This window comes from Hetaerina americana, unplaced genomic scaffold, assembly GCF_022747635.1.
Source record: "Hetaerina americana unplaced genomic scaffold, ioHetAmer1.1.p SCAF_9, whole genome shotgun sequence".
Lineage (NCBI taxonomy): Eukaryota > Metazoa > Arthropoda > Insecta > Odonata > Calopterygidae > Hetaerina > Hetaerina americana.
Window position 1 is genome coordinate 61058729 of NW_027287538.1, and position 21134 is coordinate 61079862.

The window sequence follows — 21134 nt, forward strand, 5'->3', positions numbered from 1 at the left end:
ATACAAATGGTTTCTCATCCAGAAATTATACTTTCCTCTCTCTTGAAAGAACAAACAACTCTACTTTAAAAAAATAACTAGTACAATAAAAAGAATTTTTTTGATGAGAACATGATGAAATATTTGAGAAATCCTCCATAAAATTTTACATGAGTTTATAAAAATAAATTATTTCAGAAGCAAAAAGAATTCATACGAGATAAATCATCGTACTAATGAGCAACATCAGCAGAAATTTTGAAGGGCATATTCAACATAGATATGATGAACATAACACAATGAATAAGCATCAAACAGCAACATAAATATGTAGAAACAAGTGCTGGAGCCATGCTTTCAAAATGTATGAAAATACTGTCACTAATCAACCAACTACATTTAAAATTTCTGTACCACTTCATAGTTCAGCACAGAAATGTTATAACCTATAGCCTCAAATGTTAAGCTCTATGCATATATATTTATTTCTATCGTTTAAAAGCCAGCAATTACAGAGGTGTTACCCTGATGTGGAAACTTAAGCTCAGAAAGGAAATGCCTGTACCATGTTCTTGATTTTAAATTGCATAGAAGAATGTCTTTGCAATAAAACATTGGAAAACAATCCATAATATCATACTTTATTATCCAACGAAAGTGGCAAGGCTATGTAGTGACTACACTGTGAAAACCTTTATTTTAAACTTTTGAAAGGACTGCCAATTTTACACTGTGGCTGCAAAATAGGGGAAAAGGTGACAGAAGAATGACCTGGATCCAAATAATAGTACAAGTTAATTGATGGGGTAAAATTTTAGGATGTATGCAATGAAATAAAAATTTAATATGAATAAACATCTATAGTATCATTTTCAACAATGTCTCTTTTCCAAATGATTAAATTCAAAGTCGAAAAAAAGAAAGGTACTCTAAAAAGCAATCATAGCTAAAAAAAAACACATCCACCCTGTCTCACACTTCCTATTCCCAGCTAATTTATTGAAAAGCCACTCCAGTTTTGACCATATGAGGTAGCAGGGAGAGGTGTCACTGAAGACCTCAACTTTTAGAAAATACAATAAAAATCAACGATAACAAAGCAAGGTTATATAAATGCCAATGACAATGAGACTAAATACCATGATGTATCATTCCTCTATAACAAAGGGGGAAATGTTTATCAGCTAGGGATTGAGTACAACATTCAAATGATGAAGGATTGCAAGAATTCATTTCCAATGTACCCACTCTTCAAATTAGTACAAGCTGAACACACAAAAGCGCAAAGGGAACACTGTAAATGTCCAAGAAGGTAATTGAGTCAGTACTTGTGAAATTGGGTATAAATTTAGGAAAAAAATAATGCAGGAGGAGTCTAAAAAGAGATAATACTGAATTTTTTTGTTCTATGGCATGGTCTGGATTGAATTATGTAATAGTGCAAAAATCAGGGACGAAAATTCTTGAGTTCATGAAACAGATAGTTTGCAGCTAAAAAAAAAGGTAGATTGAAATTTTTGGAATTCCTGATGGCCAATGACTTTTGAGGTAGGTTTCACACAATCTATAAAGTAAAAAAAACCGGAAAGTCCAAAATACTCAGTGTCAGTAGTTCGACAAAATCTTCCCAATTCACGGAATAACTCTTCAGGGAAAAATATTGAAACTATAATCGTTATCTAAGTGTTTTTTTTACAGAATAGAGTATATCTGAAGCACAAAGGAAAATTTATGCATGGGAAATATTCAGCTCTAGAATTGGGATTGGTGTGATGCTCCTTGAAAATTTACTCCTAGACACTGTACAATTGCATTAGCAAACATACATTCATATGTATATTAAACTTGGAAACCTTCTACTTGTTTTCACAACAGACTAGATATAATGAAGACTGAATGCACTGTTTCAAATGCTGTCATATAATTCAGCACAATGACAGGAATGACAGATTTATTTTTTTGCAGCTGCACTCCATTAAAAAGTGCATAGATTCTATTGATTTGACATACAGTTAGCTTGCCGATATACCATACTGAAAACCTTTAAGGCAGTTAACTTAAATCAATATTATTATGAAGGATTTCTGTTTATCCCCTTTTATCAATATTCATTCCAATATTTAGTGTAATATTTAAGGAAGGTTTCTATACAATATTTATGATTGAACTTTCCCAGATTTTTTCTCTGACATGAAATCACATTAAAAGTAAGATCAACAATGAGTGTTGGGTTGTATTACCAGACAAAGTAAAACAATAAATTTACACTTCAGAGGATAGTCATGAAAAACTGTGTTAAATTGACGTTCATGTCGAATTGAGGTTGGGAGGAAAAAATTTCAAAATATTATTATGATATTTTACAAATTAAATATCTAATGTGATTCAATTTAAGAGTATAAAAACCAACAATTTGTCCAAAAAATAATTTCAAAAGAAATATTAACTTAAAATAAGTCCTCGCACTGAAAATTTGAAGCAAAAATTCGCACATAGAAATAAATTTAAGATCAATATTAAATTTATATACAATATCAACGTTATAATGTAATCATTAAGTTTTCTTGACTATCAACACTGCAAATACATTCCAAACCAGGGGCCCAAGAAAATTGCGACCATGAGTCACTCTGTAATTGTCATTCTAACTAATCTGAGACAATTTAATTAGCATTTTTAAATGAGAAAAACACTACTTATGACAAAGGAAATAGTTTGTTGAGCAAAAAAAAATATTGCAAAATTGCAAGTTCTAGTGGAAGCAGAGTAATGTCCACAACTTCTTGCCTATAGGGTCAAGGGTTTTCGCCATTGCCCTTGTCATTGTTTTCATGCCCTTAATCCCAAGTGAAGGCAAAAACTACCTGCTCAGGTAAGCGTTAATTGAATTAACTGCACTTAAGTGATTGCTAGGATTGCCCTTGGACTTAGGACTGCTTGTTAGCGATTGCCCTTTTCTGTGATGCCCAAATTTGAAATATTTATCACCCTAGTGTGTTCTCCACATTACCATCTACTTCTCCCAGAATTCCATTTCTGCTATATTTCAAACAGATTTTAACTTTCTTTTGACCATTTTAAAGCTATATATCTCAGCATAAAAATGACATAGAATTTCGAACTAGGTTCAGTCAGCTTCTGTGGTTTTATTTTGGTAATATAAAAAAAAAAAATTAAGCTTTGTGCAGCTCAGATAATAAAAGTCAGTGGATTACTTCTACAATTATCATTTTAAAAACCAATTTCATTGCATAATATTATTTTGCTCTGCAAAAAAATTACGCTAATTCAAGGATATATTAAAGTTTGGATATGGAACTTCCAAGATTTTACTATATTTTTTTATAAGAGAGAGAGAGAGATTCAATTACTTGGAATATATCACTATTTGTTCGAAAACATTTTCTTCAAAAAGATTAACACTACTTCAAATACCTTTCGTTGTAGTTTTTTTCAAAAATCATACAAACAACACAAAAATAACAGAATTTCTAGATGCCTAATCTTTCACTTAAATGAAAGAATATTTAATTAAGTTTGTTGATTCATTGTATCAAGAATGAGAATGAAAAGGTTGAAAAAATATGAGGTCTCTGGCATAATATTATGGAATTTATGTAACATATTGAAATGAAAGAAGTAACTTTGTACAAATTGAGTAGTTTCAGGCATGACGTGGTGGAATTCAAACAGACTAAGGAACAGATAGTAACAATTTTCCATTAGACAGTGGCAAATTGCTATTATCTATTATATCCAGTGGAAAATTGTTACTATCAGTTCTTTATTAAGTAACTTAGTAATTCCAAGCATACTTCCTTTAGAACACGATTTCAGTTAGTTCCGATGTTGGACATCATCATTAGGGGGTCCTCAAAGAAGACAACTTTGTATATATGCCTTCAGAGCAGGGGAGGTGCGCTTTATCATAGTGGGAGGGTAAGGATTTATTCCTCTAAACAGTCACAAATAGGGCATACCTGTTCATAAACCCAGGTATCCTCCATTGAGTCTCTTGAACTCAGTCAATGATCCCAACTGGGTTTGAGAGTTTGGGTCTGTAGATGGTCCCTGGCAAGGAAGTAACATTCCTACAAACTACTGCAGAAGGGTGTTCTAGTTGAGAGGTTGTGGTTGGTTACTGCCGAGGAATTTGTTTTTCCCACAAACCATCACAACAAATTTTGTTTTAATTGCGGGACGCGTGTTGCCAACTTATTACAGCTATAGGAGTTATTTTATTGATTTACTAGGCCGTAGAGCTCAGTTTCTTCTATTTTAAGTATATTTGGCAAACGGAACAGAAATCTAAAGAAAATTTAGAGAAGCATGAAACATGTGATCAGAATTGGGCCATAACATCCCTCTTTGCAAAGCATCTTATCAAACGTGACCACAAAAGTGATTTTAAGACTGAAATTCTGCATTTCAAAAATAAAGGTCATAGACTTGATGCATTGGAACAAATAGAAATTTTAAAATGTATCCGTTTCAAGGATGAACTTGCGAACAAAATTTCAGTTCCCTCCTACTTCCTTCCATCTTCTATTTCTACCACTCTTTCATTTCCAGTGATCCCCACACGGGGTATCCCCCCTCCCAAAAAAACCCCAATTAACAGCCTACAATTGACACAGAAAGATGTACTCCCCTTTTACTCCCATCTACATTTTAAACTTTTTATCCCTCCACCCTCCCTTTCTCTCCCACTCTGATTAACCCCTCCCTCCCCACTCTGAAGGTTTATATACAAAGTTATATCTTCTTTGAGGACTACCTGATAATGATGCCCAACGTCAAAACCCAGGTCGTGTTCTTAATAAAGTGTGTGCAGAATTACAAAGTTGCTTATTACATTTCAATTGGAATAAAATGGTTCATGGTTATTTCTCTGTACAACAAACTATCGCCACATTCATCATCAAAGCATCATAACTGATGGATCTCCATCCAATTTTTCCAATATGCAGAAGCAAAGACTGTTAAAAATATTTCACATGACCTACCTCCTCGACACCAATTTTCCGACAGGCTTCAAGGAAGTTGTCCACATTCCTCCGACATCGGGCCATCGTCAGCTTGGGCTGAAAAAAGAATAAACACCATGAATCCATAGGATGAATTTATGAGGGCACTCCTTCAGTAAAATTAACTAGTTTGTAAAGATGATATGATCACAAAATGCCAGTAAACATCTTAAAATAAATCCATTTGAAAAAAGGGTTGCTAACCCATCTATTCACCCCTCCTAACAAATGAAGATCAATCAGCTGCGATCTGGGACACAACCTATATGAAAAACTAAATGGGGCTTCAGATGTAATAGTGTGACACTCTTGATTAATTGGGGTCAGAGAGATAATAATGATAATTGATTGTGAATTCTTCTCAGGATTTCCAACAGGTTAAGTTAACTTATGCATGCTAGTACATGACACATCACAATGATTTTTTTGTTACAAATATTTTCCATTAAAATGAAGAATAAAATCTTTCGAGACATCATAAAACATGGTGGAATCCTCATATAATGAATAGCTTGTCAGAGAAAGTAATATCCAAGATGGTTTATTTTTCCAATGTTTATATTTAAAAATAATGCAGTCATTTAAGTGATTCAACACCCATTTCAACATGCAAGTCCTAAAGTTATTCGTTAATTTTGTAGTGCATATATTTCCCACTATCTGATCCTGTCCATTCATTATTTCTGGTGCTATGTGGTTTCTATGGCTCATTTTTATATTATTTTATTTTCTGTATGACTTAATTCAGTCAGTCAGTCCATAGCACTGTTTTGCTGTTTAAATGAATCCAGAATAAAAGTGTCTACATTACACAGCCCAACCTTTTCAAATGAATTCATCAGCAGGAAAAGTGTTCAATACCAATGATATCAACACCATAATGATTATTTTTTATGCAGTGAAAGCAGAATATAAAAGTGGGAAATAAAATGTTTTGAAAGCAGACTAAATTGGATTAAGAGGAAATGCATGTGTGGATTAATGAAAATTAACTTGGCAAGCAAAGGTTAAAATCAACTAAAGACTTACCACTGCCGGAGAGGGGACGTAAATGGATGAGACGGACCTTGGCCTCACGTGATTGGCCAAGTGACAGAGCACCACACCATCAGAGAGAGCAGGGGAAAGGTCCTCAGGAAGCGTCATCTTCAGCCGAACTTCAATACTCTGAAAACAGAATGCAAGGAGGATAAACAACAACATAAAAATTATAATAATTTAATATTTTAGACCCCATTTCAATTTTTGAGGCATTTTGAGAAAATACAAATCTAATAATGAGGTTAATGGATACTTGGACCTTGTGAAATAATATTTTAATGATGAGAAAAGAAAGACATTGTGGTACCACAAAATGTTATATTTGTGATCAATTGCAATAAAGAGTAAATAATATGGCTCGAAATTACATTTTTTAAAAGATTCAATTATGACAAAAGTGAATGAAAATAAAAATCTGTATCAATAATTATCACAACTGAAAGGCACATTGTGTAATAGCAACCTTCCTGCATCCATCCATTCAGCTGATGAATGAAATGGATTGTATTTTCTCCCTACATGCATTTCTTCTAACATTACACCCCTAAGTAATTATGCAGTTGGCTTCCTACGTGAACAGCTCATGTCGTACAACACTCTGCAAAAGTGTGAAATACCCACACCATCAGGGTATTTAAGGCAATACTTGAGAGTCCCTGGACCCATTAAGCGTTTCCCACAACGTTTTCATGCCCAGAAAATCTCACAGTTTGGGTTTATTCGGATGGAAATCCTACCAAAACAGAAATCAAAAAGACTTCTGTATTCTGACATGAAGAGAGGGAGGGCTGAAGGGTCACTCACGTTTCTCATCCTCTCAATGAGCTCTGCCTCCTCTTTTGCCTTCTCAAATTCTCTCCTCATGGTGAACGTCAGCTTGTGGGGGGAGGCGTCCCGGTTCCATAGCAACTGCTGCTTCACTGATGCCACGCGACCCCCACGGCACCTCACAGCCACCGGCTCACTTGCCGTCAAGGGTGGCGGTGCATCCGTGGGGGAGGGCGGCTGCGGAGGAGGGGGCCACTGGAGAGTCGCCCGGCCCGGCTGGCCAGTGCCGAGGTAGCCCACGCTGGTTGTGACAAGGCGGGGGGTATTGTTTGCGCCACCAGTGGTGGTACTCACCCCACTGCTCGCTGGGTGACCAAGGGAGGTGGTGGGGGGTGAGAGGGGTGGTGGGGGTGTGTATGGGGGAGGGGAGGTGGCAGCACCATTTGCCGCCGGCTTGTGCTGCGGGCTGCTATGGTGCAAGAGCCCCCTTCCCCCGTTCACCATGTGTGGCTGCGAGGGCAGGACGCTGCCATTCCCGTTGTTCAATAAGGTGCCACTACCGCCTTTGTTCCTCACCTGGAGAAGAGAGAAAATGTGGCAAATTCATTTATTTATTTAGCATTAATCTGAAAACAGCACTTTTTGGCCTTAAACGTAAGGCCAAAAACCATCAGCATTTACTTAGGAACTAAATACAGTCCCATTATCATTCCCAGAAAGATGAATAAATTCATAATGAGCATGATGCTATTAGAAGGGAAATTGCCAGAATAAATCATAACAATATTCTTAGCCTTTTCTTAAACAATGAGTTAGCAGAAAAATCAATCCTTCTTCCGCCTAACCCCTAAATATTACATTGAAGACAATTACAAACACTCAAGCCCTAGGTGGAAGTAAACCCACTCAGATGGGAATCGAACCTGTGACCTATGGGTTGGCAGGAAAGGACATTATCCAACTGCCACCTGGGCTGGTTGAGGGAAGATCATGAGACTTGAGGATTTCATGAGATTTCCCAAGAGTTCACATCACTTCATAAGAAATACACTTGACAATGAGACAAGATAATTTCTCACACACTATCATATACAGATTTACAGTTAGTTAACCCTCACCAGGGATCAGCACACATACCAAACACACAATCAGTCAAGTAATTAAGGGTCCCCAGACACACCTGAAGAAGAAAAATTGGAAAAAGTTGGAAAGAAGAAAATGGTACTTCTGAATTAAAGGGCTTGAAAAATCCAGATTTGAAAAAACATCAGTGTAGTGAAGGAAAATCTTCATTAATGCTCAAATTAAAGTGGCCACAATAGGAAACATCCAAAGGTATATACATAGATGACGATATAAAGTATTTGGGAAGGGGAGGAAGTGGTGGTTTTTAAGGAACATTGTAACTGTGATATATAAATAGATAAAGAGAAGATATGAAATAGGAATGTTCTAAACCTTCCTACCACACAAATCACTTCCCTGATATGCCAATGAAAGGTGGTCGATTACTGCAATGTTCAGAAAACAATTCTATATTGACCTTCAGGTTTACATTTAGCTTCAAACAGAAAAAGAGATAGGCAACAAGAAAAACAAATTATTTTATTTTGATGAGCTTGTGCCAGTAATCTTACATCACCGCTGGCCAGCAGATGGTGACATTCTAGAAGTACCCAGACACGGTGTCAGTGGGCAGTGTTCATAAATATATCAAGGAATGAAAAGGATCTGGGCAAATGAAACATTATGATCTCCCTTTGCTGAGTTACTTGCACAAGTTCATCAATTCTATGATTGGTTTGCACATCAAAAAAAGTTTTTAAGCCAATTTTTATTATTAATAAATTATCACATAGATATCATAGGCACTTCTGTAATGTAAGCCATTTTGTAAATTTTTATTTTAAAAGATTTTTCAAAGTTGTTATTGTTAAATTCTTGTCATCAATAAATTACATTCCCAACCCATTCCAAGAAATCAAGTGTAACTTATAGCCAAATACATATCATGTATGTTATGTAACACCAATAGAGTCACCCTGATTGATCATTCAAGTTTTTTATGGTCATCATGCAAGGCTATGTTAATCTTGCAAAGACTTAATTGCAAAGTAAATCATAATTGATTGTTAAGTGAGAACTCAATATAGTGGGTGATTTTTTAGAAACTGTCAACTCGCATTATATTGAGATTTAATGCATCAAATTGAAAGACCACAAGATACATCAACATGGGTGCCACTCTTCTCACTGGACAACAAAAATATTGTTGGTTAATTTTACACTCTGCAGATATGTGCCATTTTGGAATTCACCTACTGAGTTTTTTTGTAACAGATCAAAATGACCAGGCAATTACATCACATTATCTACACATGCACATATTACAGTCAACACATCATAGCAATTGAAAATGCAAAGAGAAATAAGGAATGATTCCAGGATATTTCTTAAATTTGTAAATGTTTTCCTCTGAAATAGCCCAAACTTAGTTTTTAGCAGAAAACTGATCAAGTTCTTCAAGCATGGCTAATTTATTTATCTCAGAAAAATTTCTGCTACCGACATTTGAATTGCATTTAATGAATATTATTTTATTTTCGACAAAATAATGCTGTAGTTGCTCTATCCCCTGGAGAGGTAATGACCATTCACAAAATGATTATTGAACTGAATGTATGATCTGCAAATTGACAATTTAGGTGATTTGATTAACATTTACACATTGGACTCACAGATAATCACATATGTTTAAGTGGGAAATACATGGCACTGATACTTTTTTAAATGCTTCCGAGTTTCTCACTCACCTTGGATTGATAGGAGGTGGGGGACTGACTAAGAGGGGGCTGATTCTCAGCAGGGCTGCCCCTTTTGCGGAGGGGCGATGAGGATTCGGAGGGCAGGTTGTTTGAAAGGCACTCTTCATCCTGGCGACACAAAAATAACATGTAAATCATGCTGGAAATTTGGATTTGAATGAACCAGAAACACTAATGCATAAAATCGATTCCTGTTCGGGTGGATTTCTCTCCACCCCGGACAGGGATTTTTGGCATTGTTGCTGTTGTTATTTCATGTTTATTGGCTGATGTAAAAGGCCAAAACCTGGCTATTTTTGGATTGGTATTGAATGAAAAAAAACTCAAATTCAAAGTACTCTGAATATTACCTGCATGAACTAATACGAAGGGAAATTGCAACAAAAATACATATATTAAAACTAACGGAGCTAGGGGTTTCTGAAAGCATTCAAACAACATATAGACAGAAATAGATTAGTAAAAGTCACTAATTCCAAAACACTTTTTTAAATTCCAATCATAAATTATTTGCAAACTATATTACAGTGCCAGTGTTCAGTTTGGCACATATTCCTATGGTTCCAAACAAAATTTCATAATCAATTGGGAATAAAAACCTGCCTACTGGGGCTCTATCTCAATGGCACAAGGAATCTTAATTTGCAAAATTAAAATTCCTTGCGCCATTGAATTTGAATGTATAAAATGCATTGTGCCATTGCCAATGCATTTTATACATTCAAAGGTGAAGAGGCATCTTGCAATTGACTGCTATGTCTTCTAATTCTTTTAGCCTACCCATCAGGATTCAGATACTAATAAAATAACATGCAAATAAGTACTACGGCTTTCAGAAGACAATTGTTTACAATGCATGTCATATGCAAAAATTGTTTCCTTTGAATCAGAATCACTTCATTAATTATACTCGTAATTCAGCCTATTTTGGGTGAAGAGTGTGAGCAAGTGAAGAGATTGGGGAATGGAGTTTCAGTCCTACATGCATGCACATATTGTTGATTACTTCACATTAAAATGATATATTCACCAATATTCAATTGTTCTTAGAAAAAAGAAATCTCTGGAATATTTTTTTTAAACTTAAGATTCCCATGACTTAGGTCAAAATTTTTCTTAAGGTTCAACAATGCACAAATGATCTCAGTGAATTTGACCTCCCTTTTCTGTAAGTTTTGAATTAGATTTATTAAAGTGACTGAAAAAAATCAAAGTCTGTTAAATATCTAACGACTGACATCTATCACCGTGGTAGACATATATTAGTCCATTTCATTACTGTCATCCCTACTCACCAGTGGTTGAGTCTCCGATACCCTGGAGGCAAAGGCATCAATTGTGAAATTAGACGTGACGGGAGAACCAGGTGTTTGTGGGCCATCTATCGAAGAGATTCCCCCACGTGTCCTGTAGATGCTCGCTCCATCCTGCCCTGCCCTCTGCTGCCTCAGTGCCTCCTTGTACTCCCTAGCATATAGAAGGAAGCATAGCAGACAGATAAGACACAATCCAATGGGAAAACTTATAATCAAAAATTTCATATGCATATGTTTTTCTTAGGAAGTAACAGCAGATACTTGACAATAATAAAATCCAGCAATAGGGTAAATTCATGTTTTTACTCATACCTGTATGTTTGTATGTGTTCCAGGGGTTTTCTAACATCATCTTGGGCACCCCGCAGGGGATCAACATTTTCAGTGTTGCCAGCACTGGATGGCGACTGCCCTGACTTGAGATGCTCCGGACTCTCACCGTTCACACCATTTGAGCCATTGGAATTGAACCTGAGGGACAAGAGAGTGAAGATAATTGTTAGATTGATGACCAATCCAAACTCTTTCAAGATGCCATTCTTATGTAAATACTGAGAAACTTATTTTTTACAATTTTCAGGAGAAATGAACATTGAACATGCCAACCAAGAAAACATAGCAACCATGACTGAAGCAAAGATAGTAATCATTATGGCAATTCTAATATGAGGCATACGAATCAATATGAACATGATTATTTTATTAAGTGACCATTTTTTTGAAGAGGGAAGATTAATTTTTCAACAAGGCTCACCTGACATGCCCTAGTACCCTCTTTCCGATGCCTTGCTCCTGTGATGGAAACCCAGCACCACCACTTCCCTTTCTCCTCCTCCCATCCACACTAATTTCTTCTGAAACAGACTCCAACTGGCGAACCTAAGTATGGGAAACAAAAGAGTAGAATACATGAGGCACTTAGATTATTTGTTCTTATCTTCAACAGAGCATGTATCCAAGATAAAACTGTAACAACCTTAAAAAAAATTTACTACACGGACTCCACCACAAGACAGCTGATGCATGCATACATCCTTGCAAAAGCCAGTTAAAACACAAAATGTGTGGAAAATGTTTTTTTTCCTCCGAAGTAGTAAGTTTTTCATTGAAAGGACATTTTTTTAGAAAACACAATTCCAATGTTCAGTAGAGAATCTGAAAGCTACTAAGTAAGACATAAATGGAATGGAAGGCCACAGAAATATGACTCTGGGTGGTTAGATGGTCAAAGTTCAAAAAAGATATGGTGACAAATAGAAATTGTACCTGGAAGAACCAAGGTCAGAACTGTTGTTACATGGTTTCAATGAAGATCATGATTCAAGCTTGGAAGGAGAGAGCTGCAAATAATATGTAACAATGTGTTTGGGCTATAAGAAAATGAGAGAATATAATGAATAAGTCAATGCAATAATTTCAGAGTGTAAAAATCATTCGCCTTGACCGGGATTCGAACCTGGATCCCTCAATGTCCGATCGAGTGCCTTAGCCAGTTAAGCTATCAAGGCATCCTATTGAACTCTGAAATTTTTGGGGCTTTTAAAGCAACAAGATGTTGTGATGAAATACCGTACATACAATGTCACAGGCATTCGTAGTCCTGCACGATGCACCACAGTGCACGAGGTTAAAAACCAACTATAAACACTTAGGTAGTTTATACCTTAGACAAATCCCAAAGAAACTGCGGGAGATGCCACAACAGTAACTTTTAACTGAGTCATCCACTAATATGCAATTCAATGCAATAATTTCAGTGTAAAAAGCATTCGCGTAGACCGGGATTAGAACCCGGATCCCTAGAAGTCCGGCCGAGTGCTAAGGCCAGTTAAGCTAAAGCACTTGACTCAACTATAGAAGCTCAGGATATTTTGAAGCACATATAAACAACTACCCCTGCCCTATTAATGATAAAATTTCTTCCTGAACCATTATAAGCCATAATAATCAGGTGAGTTGCAAATTTCATTTTGAATAACAGTCATGAAATTTCTAGATACAGCCACTAAGAAAACATTTTCAAAGTTAATACATACCATTGTGGACTCTGAACTATGAGATTATGTACAGGTATACTATATATTTGTCTGATTTCAGTCATTCAGAATTGTGTTTGGAAATTGAATATATTCAAGAATTTTTCAAGTCAAGGTAAAATTATAAGCCAACATCGTCACATTGTGCAAAAATGAAGAATCACCTTGACCAAAACCTGTTGGAAACATTTATGGTGACGTGGAGGAGTTCCTAGAATTTCAGAGACGGGGGAAGTGAAAGGTACTTCCTGAATTGCATAGTTTTTGTGCTATCCATTTGTGCTAGAAACTCCAGGACTGCATTCTAGTATTTCTTGACAATGGTTTTTGGTCTTTATTCCACACTTTGGGCAAGCATGGTGTGGAATTTCTGCCTATACCAACTGTCATTCAATTCAGGAATTTAGGTTACGGGGTGGTGCAGTAAGTAGGTTCAGTTCAAGGGTGCAAGATAGAGTGGAACCATATGTACCAAGATAGGTGAGATTCAAATGTTTTGGGATTTGGTTTGGGGTGAGATCCACCCTCGCCCATCTAAACCAACATGAAGCCTGCAGTGCATGGTCATTTCTTACATGCAATTTCAGGAATCATTTATGTTAGTGCGCATCGCAGGGTTTAAGCATTAGGTGACGGCACATGCTGTCATTTCCTGCTCACAATATCATTTCCCTGGCCCTACTCATGCCATTTCCAGTCCTTTTAAACTGCTTTGCATGTGCATTGGTGTGAAACAGTAGGAAATGGTGGTATTGTAGAATTTTGTACTGTTATTAGCTAGTGCAGTAATTATAATTGTCAACAAGAACAACTGCATTAATAATTCTAAATTATGAATTTGTGCAGCTACTTGATCAGGCTCAGTCAAGCATATGTGTTTTCAAGCATATCCAAATTCATTACAAAAAAACCAAACAGTGCCATTATCAACTCAACTGCACTCCATTATATTGATTCCAAAAGAATAATAGAAAAATTCAAAAAATTAAGAGACAAACTTTATTCTCCCACCATCATCTTACTTTAAATATCATTCACCTGTAGTGTCATGACTACTTCTATTTCCTATCATAGAGATGCCAAAAGATATAATATTGGCTGAAGAGAATATTCATTCATGTGTTCAAGGATGAATAAAGGGACATTCTAATGACCGATACAGGGATCATCACCCTGTCACTATTAAAATCCCTCAAAATGATCACTTCACATGATAATGCAAACGCTAACATTTGAGCTAACACTGACACTATCTCATAACATGTATGTACTTGTGAAAAATGACCATGTGGCATGGGTTTAAGTTATATTACTGCGGTGGTGATCGACATGAGCTGGAGTTGTTGAAATATCATGATTGGCATGCTCTGACACAAAACTTGCAGAGAGGGCTCAACGATAGATAGAGTATGGGTGTCTTAGGTGAGAAGAAAAAGCCTCATCTCTCCATATCGTTAAAATGTTCAGGAACACATTGCCACTAAGAAATAAATCAAGTAGCCGAGATGGAAGTTCAAAGTATATCCTTAAATTAGCTGCTAAGCATCACCGTTAAATAACAACTTAACTCATTGGATCAATAGCTGGAGCCATTATGGAAACTATTTTTAATACAATGAATGATAAGCAATGTAATGGAGATATGCTACAGTTATTGGAGTTGTAACTACTAAAGAAAATCATTCTCAGAAGAAGCTGATAGTGTAGGCATGGGAGCTAAGAAGGATAAGTCATAAATGCTATGAAATAACTGCCGTAACTTCTAATAGCTTGGGTTAATTGGTTTTAGCCTGAGCTGCCTATCTATAATGTTAATTCACATCAGATTACTAAGGGATCTCTTAGCATACATTATGTTATTACAATTAGGTATTCTCCCTAATTCTTTCCCAAATAAATTAAGATCACCACTCAGTATGATAAACTTGGCCCAATGCCCACCTTGAGTTCTTCTTCGAGGTCCATGTAACTCTCCCCTGGACTGATGGTTGAAGGCGTTGATGTGCCACTGAAGCAAGCACCAGTTGTGCTTCCACCATTGGACACTGGGAGACTGCCAGGTTTGTTGGGAGGTGTTTGGTCACCCTTACTCCTAACTGTCATCGTCAGGCCCTTGTCCTGCGATGATGAACCCTGAGAAATGGTATGACAATGACTGGTGACAACTTGGACCAGGCAATATTTCGCACAATGCACAAGGGAATTGGTCACTGCATTATTACAAATATTTTACCATACCATACCCATTTTTATTTTGCTAAGCGTTTGAAAAACAGAAAGGCCTAAATATTTTGAAGGTTGGATTTTTCATGCTGGCATTTTATGATGGCAATGTATCTTTTGCTCTGCCGCAGATTCCCTTAAGTCAAGCGGAAGTCCTGAGCTTGAAGATGCTCTCAGCTAGCAGCATAACTAAGGGGGCAGTTAGCAAGGGGCAAGGTGAGGGGGGAGGAAGGGAGCCAGCCAAAGAAAACCCATGTTTGTTTGAATATTTAATACATGCATGTAAGGATGCATTAGTCCACTGGGTAGAACACTGGGATACTGTCTGTAGAGCCCAGATTTGATTCAAAGGAATATCTATGGGCACTCTCAGCTTCATCCGAGCTGTTTGATTTTTCGGGTACAGATCTTCCTGGGAGACCATAGACAGCACAGGGAAATAAACTAACCTCCAACCCTGTGTGAATTCCACATAACTTATGGGGTAGTGCTCAGTGAACCCTACCATCACCTATCAAACCAACCTTTGGGTTGAATACTGTGATTTATATGCATGTCTGACATGTATTTTATGGCAGTGCAGTATTACTAAACCAGATAATAATTTCAAAGATTTCCTCACAGGAAAAATTACTCAGCCATTAAATATGTATGCTATATAAATTAGGGGGCCATGATTATCATTTGTGTGAATCACAAGCTCTTTTCTCTACCCTAATTTCTCTACCACAGAGAAGCCACCAGTCAAATTTATTAAAAAAAAAAATACTGATAAGGTCATAGCCATTCATGAGTAGGTGATAACTTATCAGTATAGTGCCAACTGACACAGCATACATTTACTGGATATGAGTTTGTCAAGATAAAAACTGTTTTTCTCCACTCAAATATATAAGCCGAGGTGGTTTTTCATGTATGCAGCAGTTTTCCTTGTCATTAATAAATAATTATTCATTTTATACCCATATTAAATCACATTGCTTCACGGCAAAGAAATCAAAACTTGAATGAATGCAACAGTCAAATTAAAAAATAAATTTACAGCACAGGGAATTGATACAAGATCATTTTTCCATGAAACTATATTCTGATGCTTTGTGAGATTAATATAGATTTTTTTCCTCCCATTAAATGACTTTTTTAAGGGAAAGATCCACAATTTCTGTCGCCAGGTCTGCAATCTGGCAACGACTTGTGTTCAATCACTGACCCTTTTAACCTAAAACCACCCCAAAGACTATTATCCTTCTTTTCCCCTTAGACTTGAGAAACCATGGCACAAAAACTATCTCCATCAGTCACAAGCTGAAACGTTGGATCACAGTCATTAACTATGTTACCTGCTTAAACACCTTAATTATGAGTTTAATACTATAGGACCTCTGTTGGTAGTTAAAGAAACGAATAACTTGTATTTCAATAATTTACTTGTGCCACTACACATTCAAAACTAAAAACTCACATTTTTATGCCTCTCTCATCTCATTATCTAACAGGTATACAGCCTCAACAACTGTGAGCATCACTAAGATCCTCTTTTTTTCACTTCACGTATAAAATCGCTACCGAATAAACCACTAAGTATCGGCAAATAGTGGTAACTCAAATAAGTTTTTGTTGTCTCAGGCGTAACTTTGTGGAATTTGCATAACATATTGAAATGTAATGAAATAATTGACTTTGTAATTCCACACACTTTATTTAAAAACACACGACCCAGGTTTCGACGTTGAACGTCATCATCAGGTGGTCCTCATAGAAGCACGCTGGCTATATATACCTTCTGATCATAGGAGGGGGGGGTTGGTCAGAGAGGGAGGTCGGAGGGGTAAAAAGGTTACAATGTAGCTGGGAAGAAAAGAGAATTACATTTTTGATTTAGAAGAGTGGTAGGTCTAGGAGTGGGGAGTGGGAGGGATACAAAATTTCGTTGGCAAGATCATCTTTCCAACGGACACATTTCAAAATTTCTAACTGCTCCAAAGCATCGAGCCTTTGACCTTTTTCTTCAAAATGAATAATTTTTGTCACAAAGTCACTTTTGTGATCACTTTCGATGAGGTGTTTTGCAAAGAGGGATGTTATGTTCTTATTTTTTACACATGTTTGGTGTTCTTTAATCCTTTCTTTAAATTTCCGTCCTGTTTGTCCAATATACTTTGTGCTACAATCCGAGCACTTTAACTCATACACTCCACTCCTCTCGTTTTCGGGGACTTTGTCTTTAGTGTGAGAGATCAGGTTCTTAAGGCATGAACGACTGTAAAAGGCACATTTAATTTTTTCTTTAGGTAAACTTTTAATTACTTTTTGAGAAATAGTCCCAAGATATAGTATTCTCCGCCATTTGGCAGTGGGATCTTTTACATGTTCGGGGTTGTAAATGTGGCTTAAGGCTATTTTTGTAAGTTTATTCCGGTAAAGTTTATTTATTAGATCTTATGAATACCCATTGTTTACTGCTAACGTTTTAATTACATTAAGTTCCTTATTTACATTGAATTTTGACATAGGGATAGCGGTCAAACGGTGGATCATTGCATGAAATGCCGAAAGCTTTTGGGTGAAGCAATGCCTTGAAGAGGAATTAATTAATTGGTCTGTATACATTTCTTTCCTAAAAATGGAATACTGTAACCCATCTTTGTCTTTAGAAATGGATAGGTCGAGGAAATTCAGGGAACCTTTTTCCTCTTTTTCACACGTGAATTGTACATTAGAATTGATAGAATTTAGATGTGCTAGAAACTGATCTAGTTGCCTATCAGAACCTGTCCACACACAGAAGACATCGTCTACATATCTTAACCAACAAAATACATTATTAATGAGAGGGTAGGCTGAGGAGAACAAAACTTTTTCAAAATTGTCCATATACATATCGGCCAGGAGTGGGGACAAGGGCGAGCCCATGGCTAAACCATTGGGTTGTTGGAAATAGGTACCATTAAAAATGAAATAATTTTGGGAAACACACGTCTTAAGTAATGCACAAAGTTCACTTATTTTGAAATGTGTCCGTTGGAAAGATGATCTTGCCAACGAAATTTTGTATCCCTCCCACTCCCCACTCCTAGACCTACCACTCTTCTAAATCAAAAATGTAATTCTCTTTTCTTCCCAGCTACATTGTAACCTTTTTACCCCTCCGACCTCCCTCTCTGACCAACCCCCCCCTCCTATGATCAGAAGGTATATATAGCCAGCGTGCTTCTATGAGGACCACCTGATGATGACGTTCAACGTCGAAACCTGGGTCGTGTGTTTTTAAATAAAGTGTGTGGAATTACAAAGTCAATTATTTCATTACATTTCAATATCAAATAAGTTTTGAAATTAGTGCATCCCTGTCTTTTACTCTTGAGCAAAGCAGTGTTCATTAGAAAGGTTTTCGGCAAGTTCTTCGGATTTTGTTTTCTCTGTTTATAAAATGAATTGAAATATTATATCTAAAAGAGTGATCTATTTTCAGAGTAATCAGTATCAGGTGAAAGTAATACAAAGGACAGGAGTCCCACAGATCATACCAATGCCAGAAATTGGACATGAATATTATTTGATACCCTCTTATTCATGCAAAATGCTTGGTGCAAGATCATACTAAAGCCAATGTATGATCACTTTTGTGTCACTTTGTGACCCCAACACATGCACACAGTCAAATGCACAGGAAAAGGTTATTCCCATTATCCTTTGACTTTATAGATGTTTGGATAAATTTTTCTCAGAGAATTTTTTAAATTGAGCAAACATGATTCACTGACAAAATATATCAATAATCATAAATGATAAGTTAATTAAAAGAATATCCTGATTGCAATTACAACCAACAGTACTATGTGATTTTTTGTGAATGTAAAAAAGTGGAGGAATTTTACAATGATAAATAAAAGTCATGCAAATGAAATGGGCAACATGGACAATCTTCCCAAGAGTAATTGGGAATTCACCGCAAATACAAAACATTACATAACATGAGGTTACTACAGCTAAAGGTGTGAGAATCAAGAAAAAAACAGAAATATTTGTTTTGTTTTTCAAATCGCACTGTTTCATAAATAACCATTACTTTGTGAATACTATCACTGTACATGGTTGTTCAATGCATACACACATTTGATGATGCCAACATATCTTAGACATATATTACGAAACATTTTACAAGCATCTACCAAAATCTTAAACAAAATTGATTCTCGGGGTCAAGAGCGCATGAACCCTAGTGAATGTATAGGTCCATTTCACAGTGGAAGAGTAATTCATAAATAGTCTAGGCATGAATAAGGGAAAAGAGGAGAGAAGCATGGACTCCATTGGTACAATTCGTTAATGAATTCAATGAATTGCAATGCTTTCTATAACTTTTCCAACAGTCTGCACACTGCAGACTGTCAATTTTCATGCTGTGCACATGTGAATGTCCAACAAACCATAATAAATGTCCAGTCTATCAGCCAGCAATATCTGAGGCTTTAATTTAGGATGCCATTACCACAGCAATCACATGATCTCTCCTTTCCAAACATTTATCGTCAATATCAAATCTTTCATGCGCAGCAGTAAAAAGTTTTGATAAAATATCTATAAATACAATAAAAATATTTCAACTGTGAAGGTCTTATGGGTGTAAGGGTGATTTAAAGAGTAATTCTTGGGGTGATATTTAATATAATTCAGGGACATACATCTTCATCCTAAATTGAGATTATGCAGAAGAGTTTTTACCTGTGGAAGAACTATTACCTATTGGGAATCTGCAGAATTAATACGTAGGACCAATAAATGAAGAGAGAAAGAATGGGAAATAAATAGGAAGAATATCTTTGCAAATGAATTCACTTCTTCATTAAGTTAGATGACCTACCATTCGTGAGGTCTGAGTCCAACTTTTGACATCAATGCCATCACTAGTGCTTCCGAATCCACTGTCAACTGTGTATCGCTTCTGCCATCCCAAGCCATCATCAGGAACATTAAAAGAAGCACCTAGGCCATTCGTTAACCTGAAAGGATGTATTGTGGACATAGTTGATTATTCATTTTGTTACTTGATTGTTTTCTATTAACTATGTATATGATCCCAAATCAACAAAAGAAATTAAACATTACTTTTTTATTTACATCCTGAATATATGCACATGATGTGCATACATATCTCAAGTTAATTGCATTCAAGGTATTTCATAGGTCGATTGGTTGGAATGCAGAATGAAATTAGGCCTGGAAACTGTCTTCAACCTTTTATGTACTAAATATGGGGAGAAATGCAGATGGTTTGGAAGAAGGGGAGGTTCTCCCAACTTGGTGGGTCACACAAGGAGAATACGAGGTGTGAGGTCATGCAAATTGGAGGGTTAAAAATGAGGCATGCAGAGAATGTGATGGTGGGAATAGTTTCTCATTTCCCTCATGAAAACATGGGTGTATCTCATAATCAGAGGGTGCTATTGAATTGGAAAATTACACAGCATGATTTTTCCTGGTGGATAAAGCATTCTGTGCGTAGCATGAAATAAATTCATGATAATTAATGCAAAAATTATTGTGTTAACATCATTCACCAAAATGTCAGGCCAAGTGCCTCAGCCAGTTAAGCTACCAAGGCATCCTCTTACACTATAAAATTTCGTGGACTTTAAAAGGAACACTGGTTCACTTAACTGGCACTCGGCTGGACATCGAGGCATTCAAGTTTGAATCCAGCCAATGCAAATGATTTTTACCCTATGAAATTGTTGCATTATAAAGCGCATTAGCAGACGACTCTATCAAAAGTTACTGCGATGGATTTTCCTGCAGTTTCTTTGAATTTGTTCATGATAACTCCATGATTTGTGGGTCTATTGGATGCCTGGAGGCAGTGTGGCAGGAAAACACTGATGGGGAAGGAAAGAAGAAGAAGCATTGGAGCAGGATGGT

At 36.4% G+C, this 21134-nt stretch overlaps 1 protein-coding gene across 1 annotated transcript in view; it reads right to left on the reverse strand.

Moving 5' to 3' along the window:
- The window catches only part of Lrch (Leucine-rich-repeats and calponin homology domain protein), a 171182-nt gene that overhangs the window by 23326 nt on the left and 126722 nt on the right, over positions 1-21134 (reverse strand). The window contains exons 6-14 of the mRNA XM_071597545.1: positions 20080-20218; positions 14934-15125; positions 11711-11835; positions 11269-11427; positions 10936-11107; positions 9629-9748; positions 6852-7391; positions 6036-6173; positions 4986-5063 (exon numbers count right to left, since the gene is read on the reverse strand). Of these exons, the coding sequence (XP_071453646.1) occupies positions 4986-5063; positions 6036-6173; positions 6852-7391; positions 9629-9748; positions 10936-11107; positions 11269-11427; positions 11711-11835; positions 14934-15125; positions 20080-20218 (1663 nt within the window). The remainder of the gene's footprint in view (positions 1-4985; positions 5064-6035; positions 6174-6851; positions 7392-9628; positions 9749-10935; positions 11108-11268; positions 11428-11710; positions 11836-14933; positions 15126-20079; positions 20219-21134) is intronic.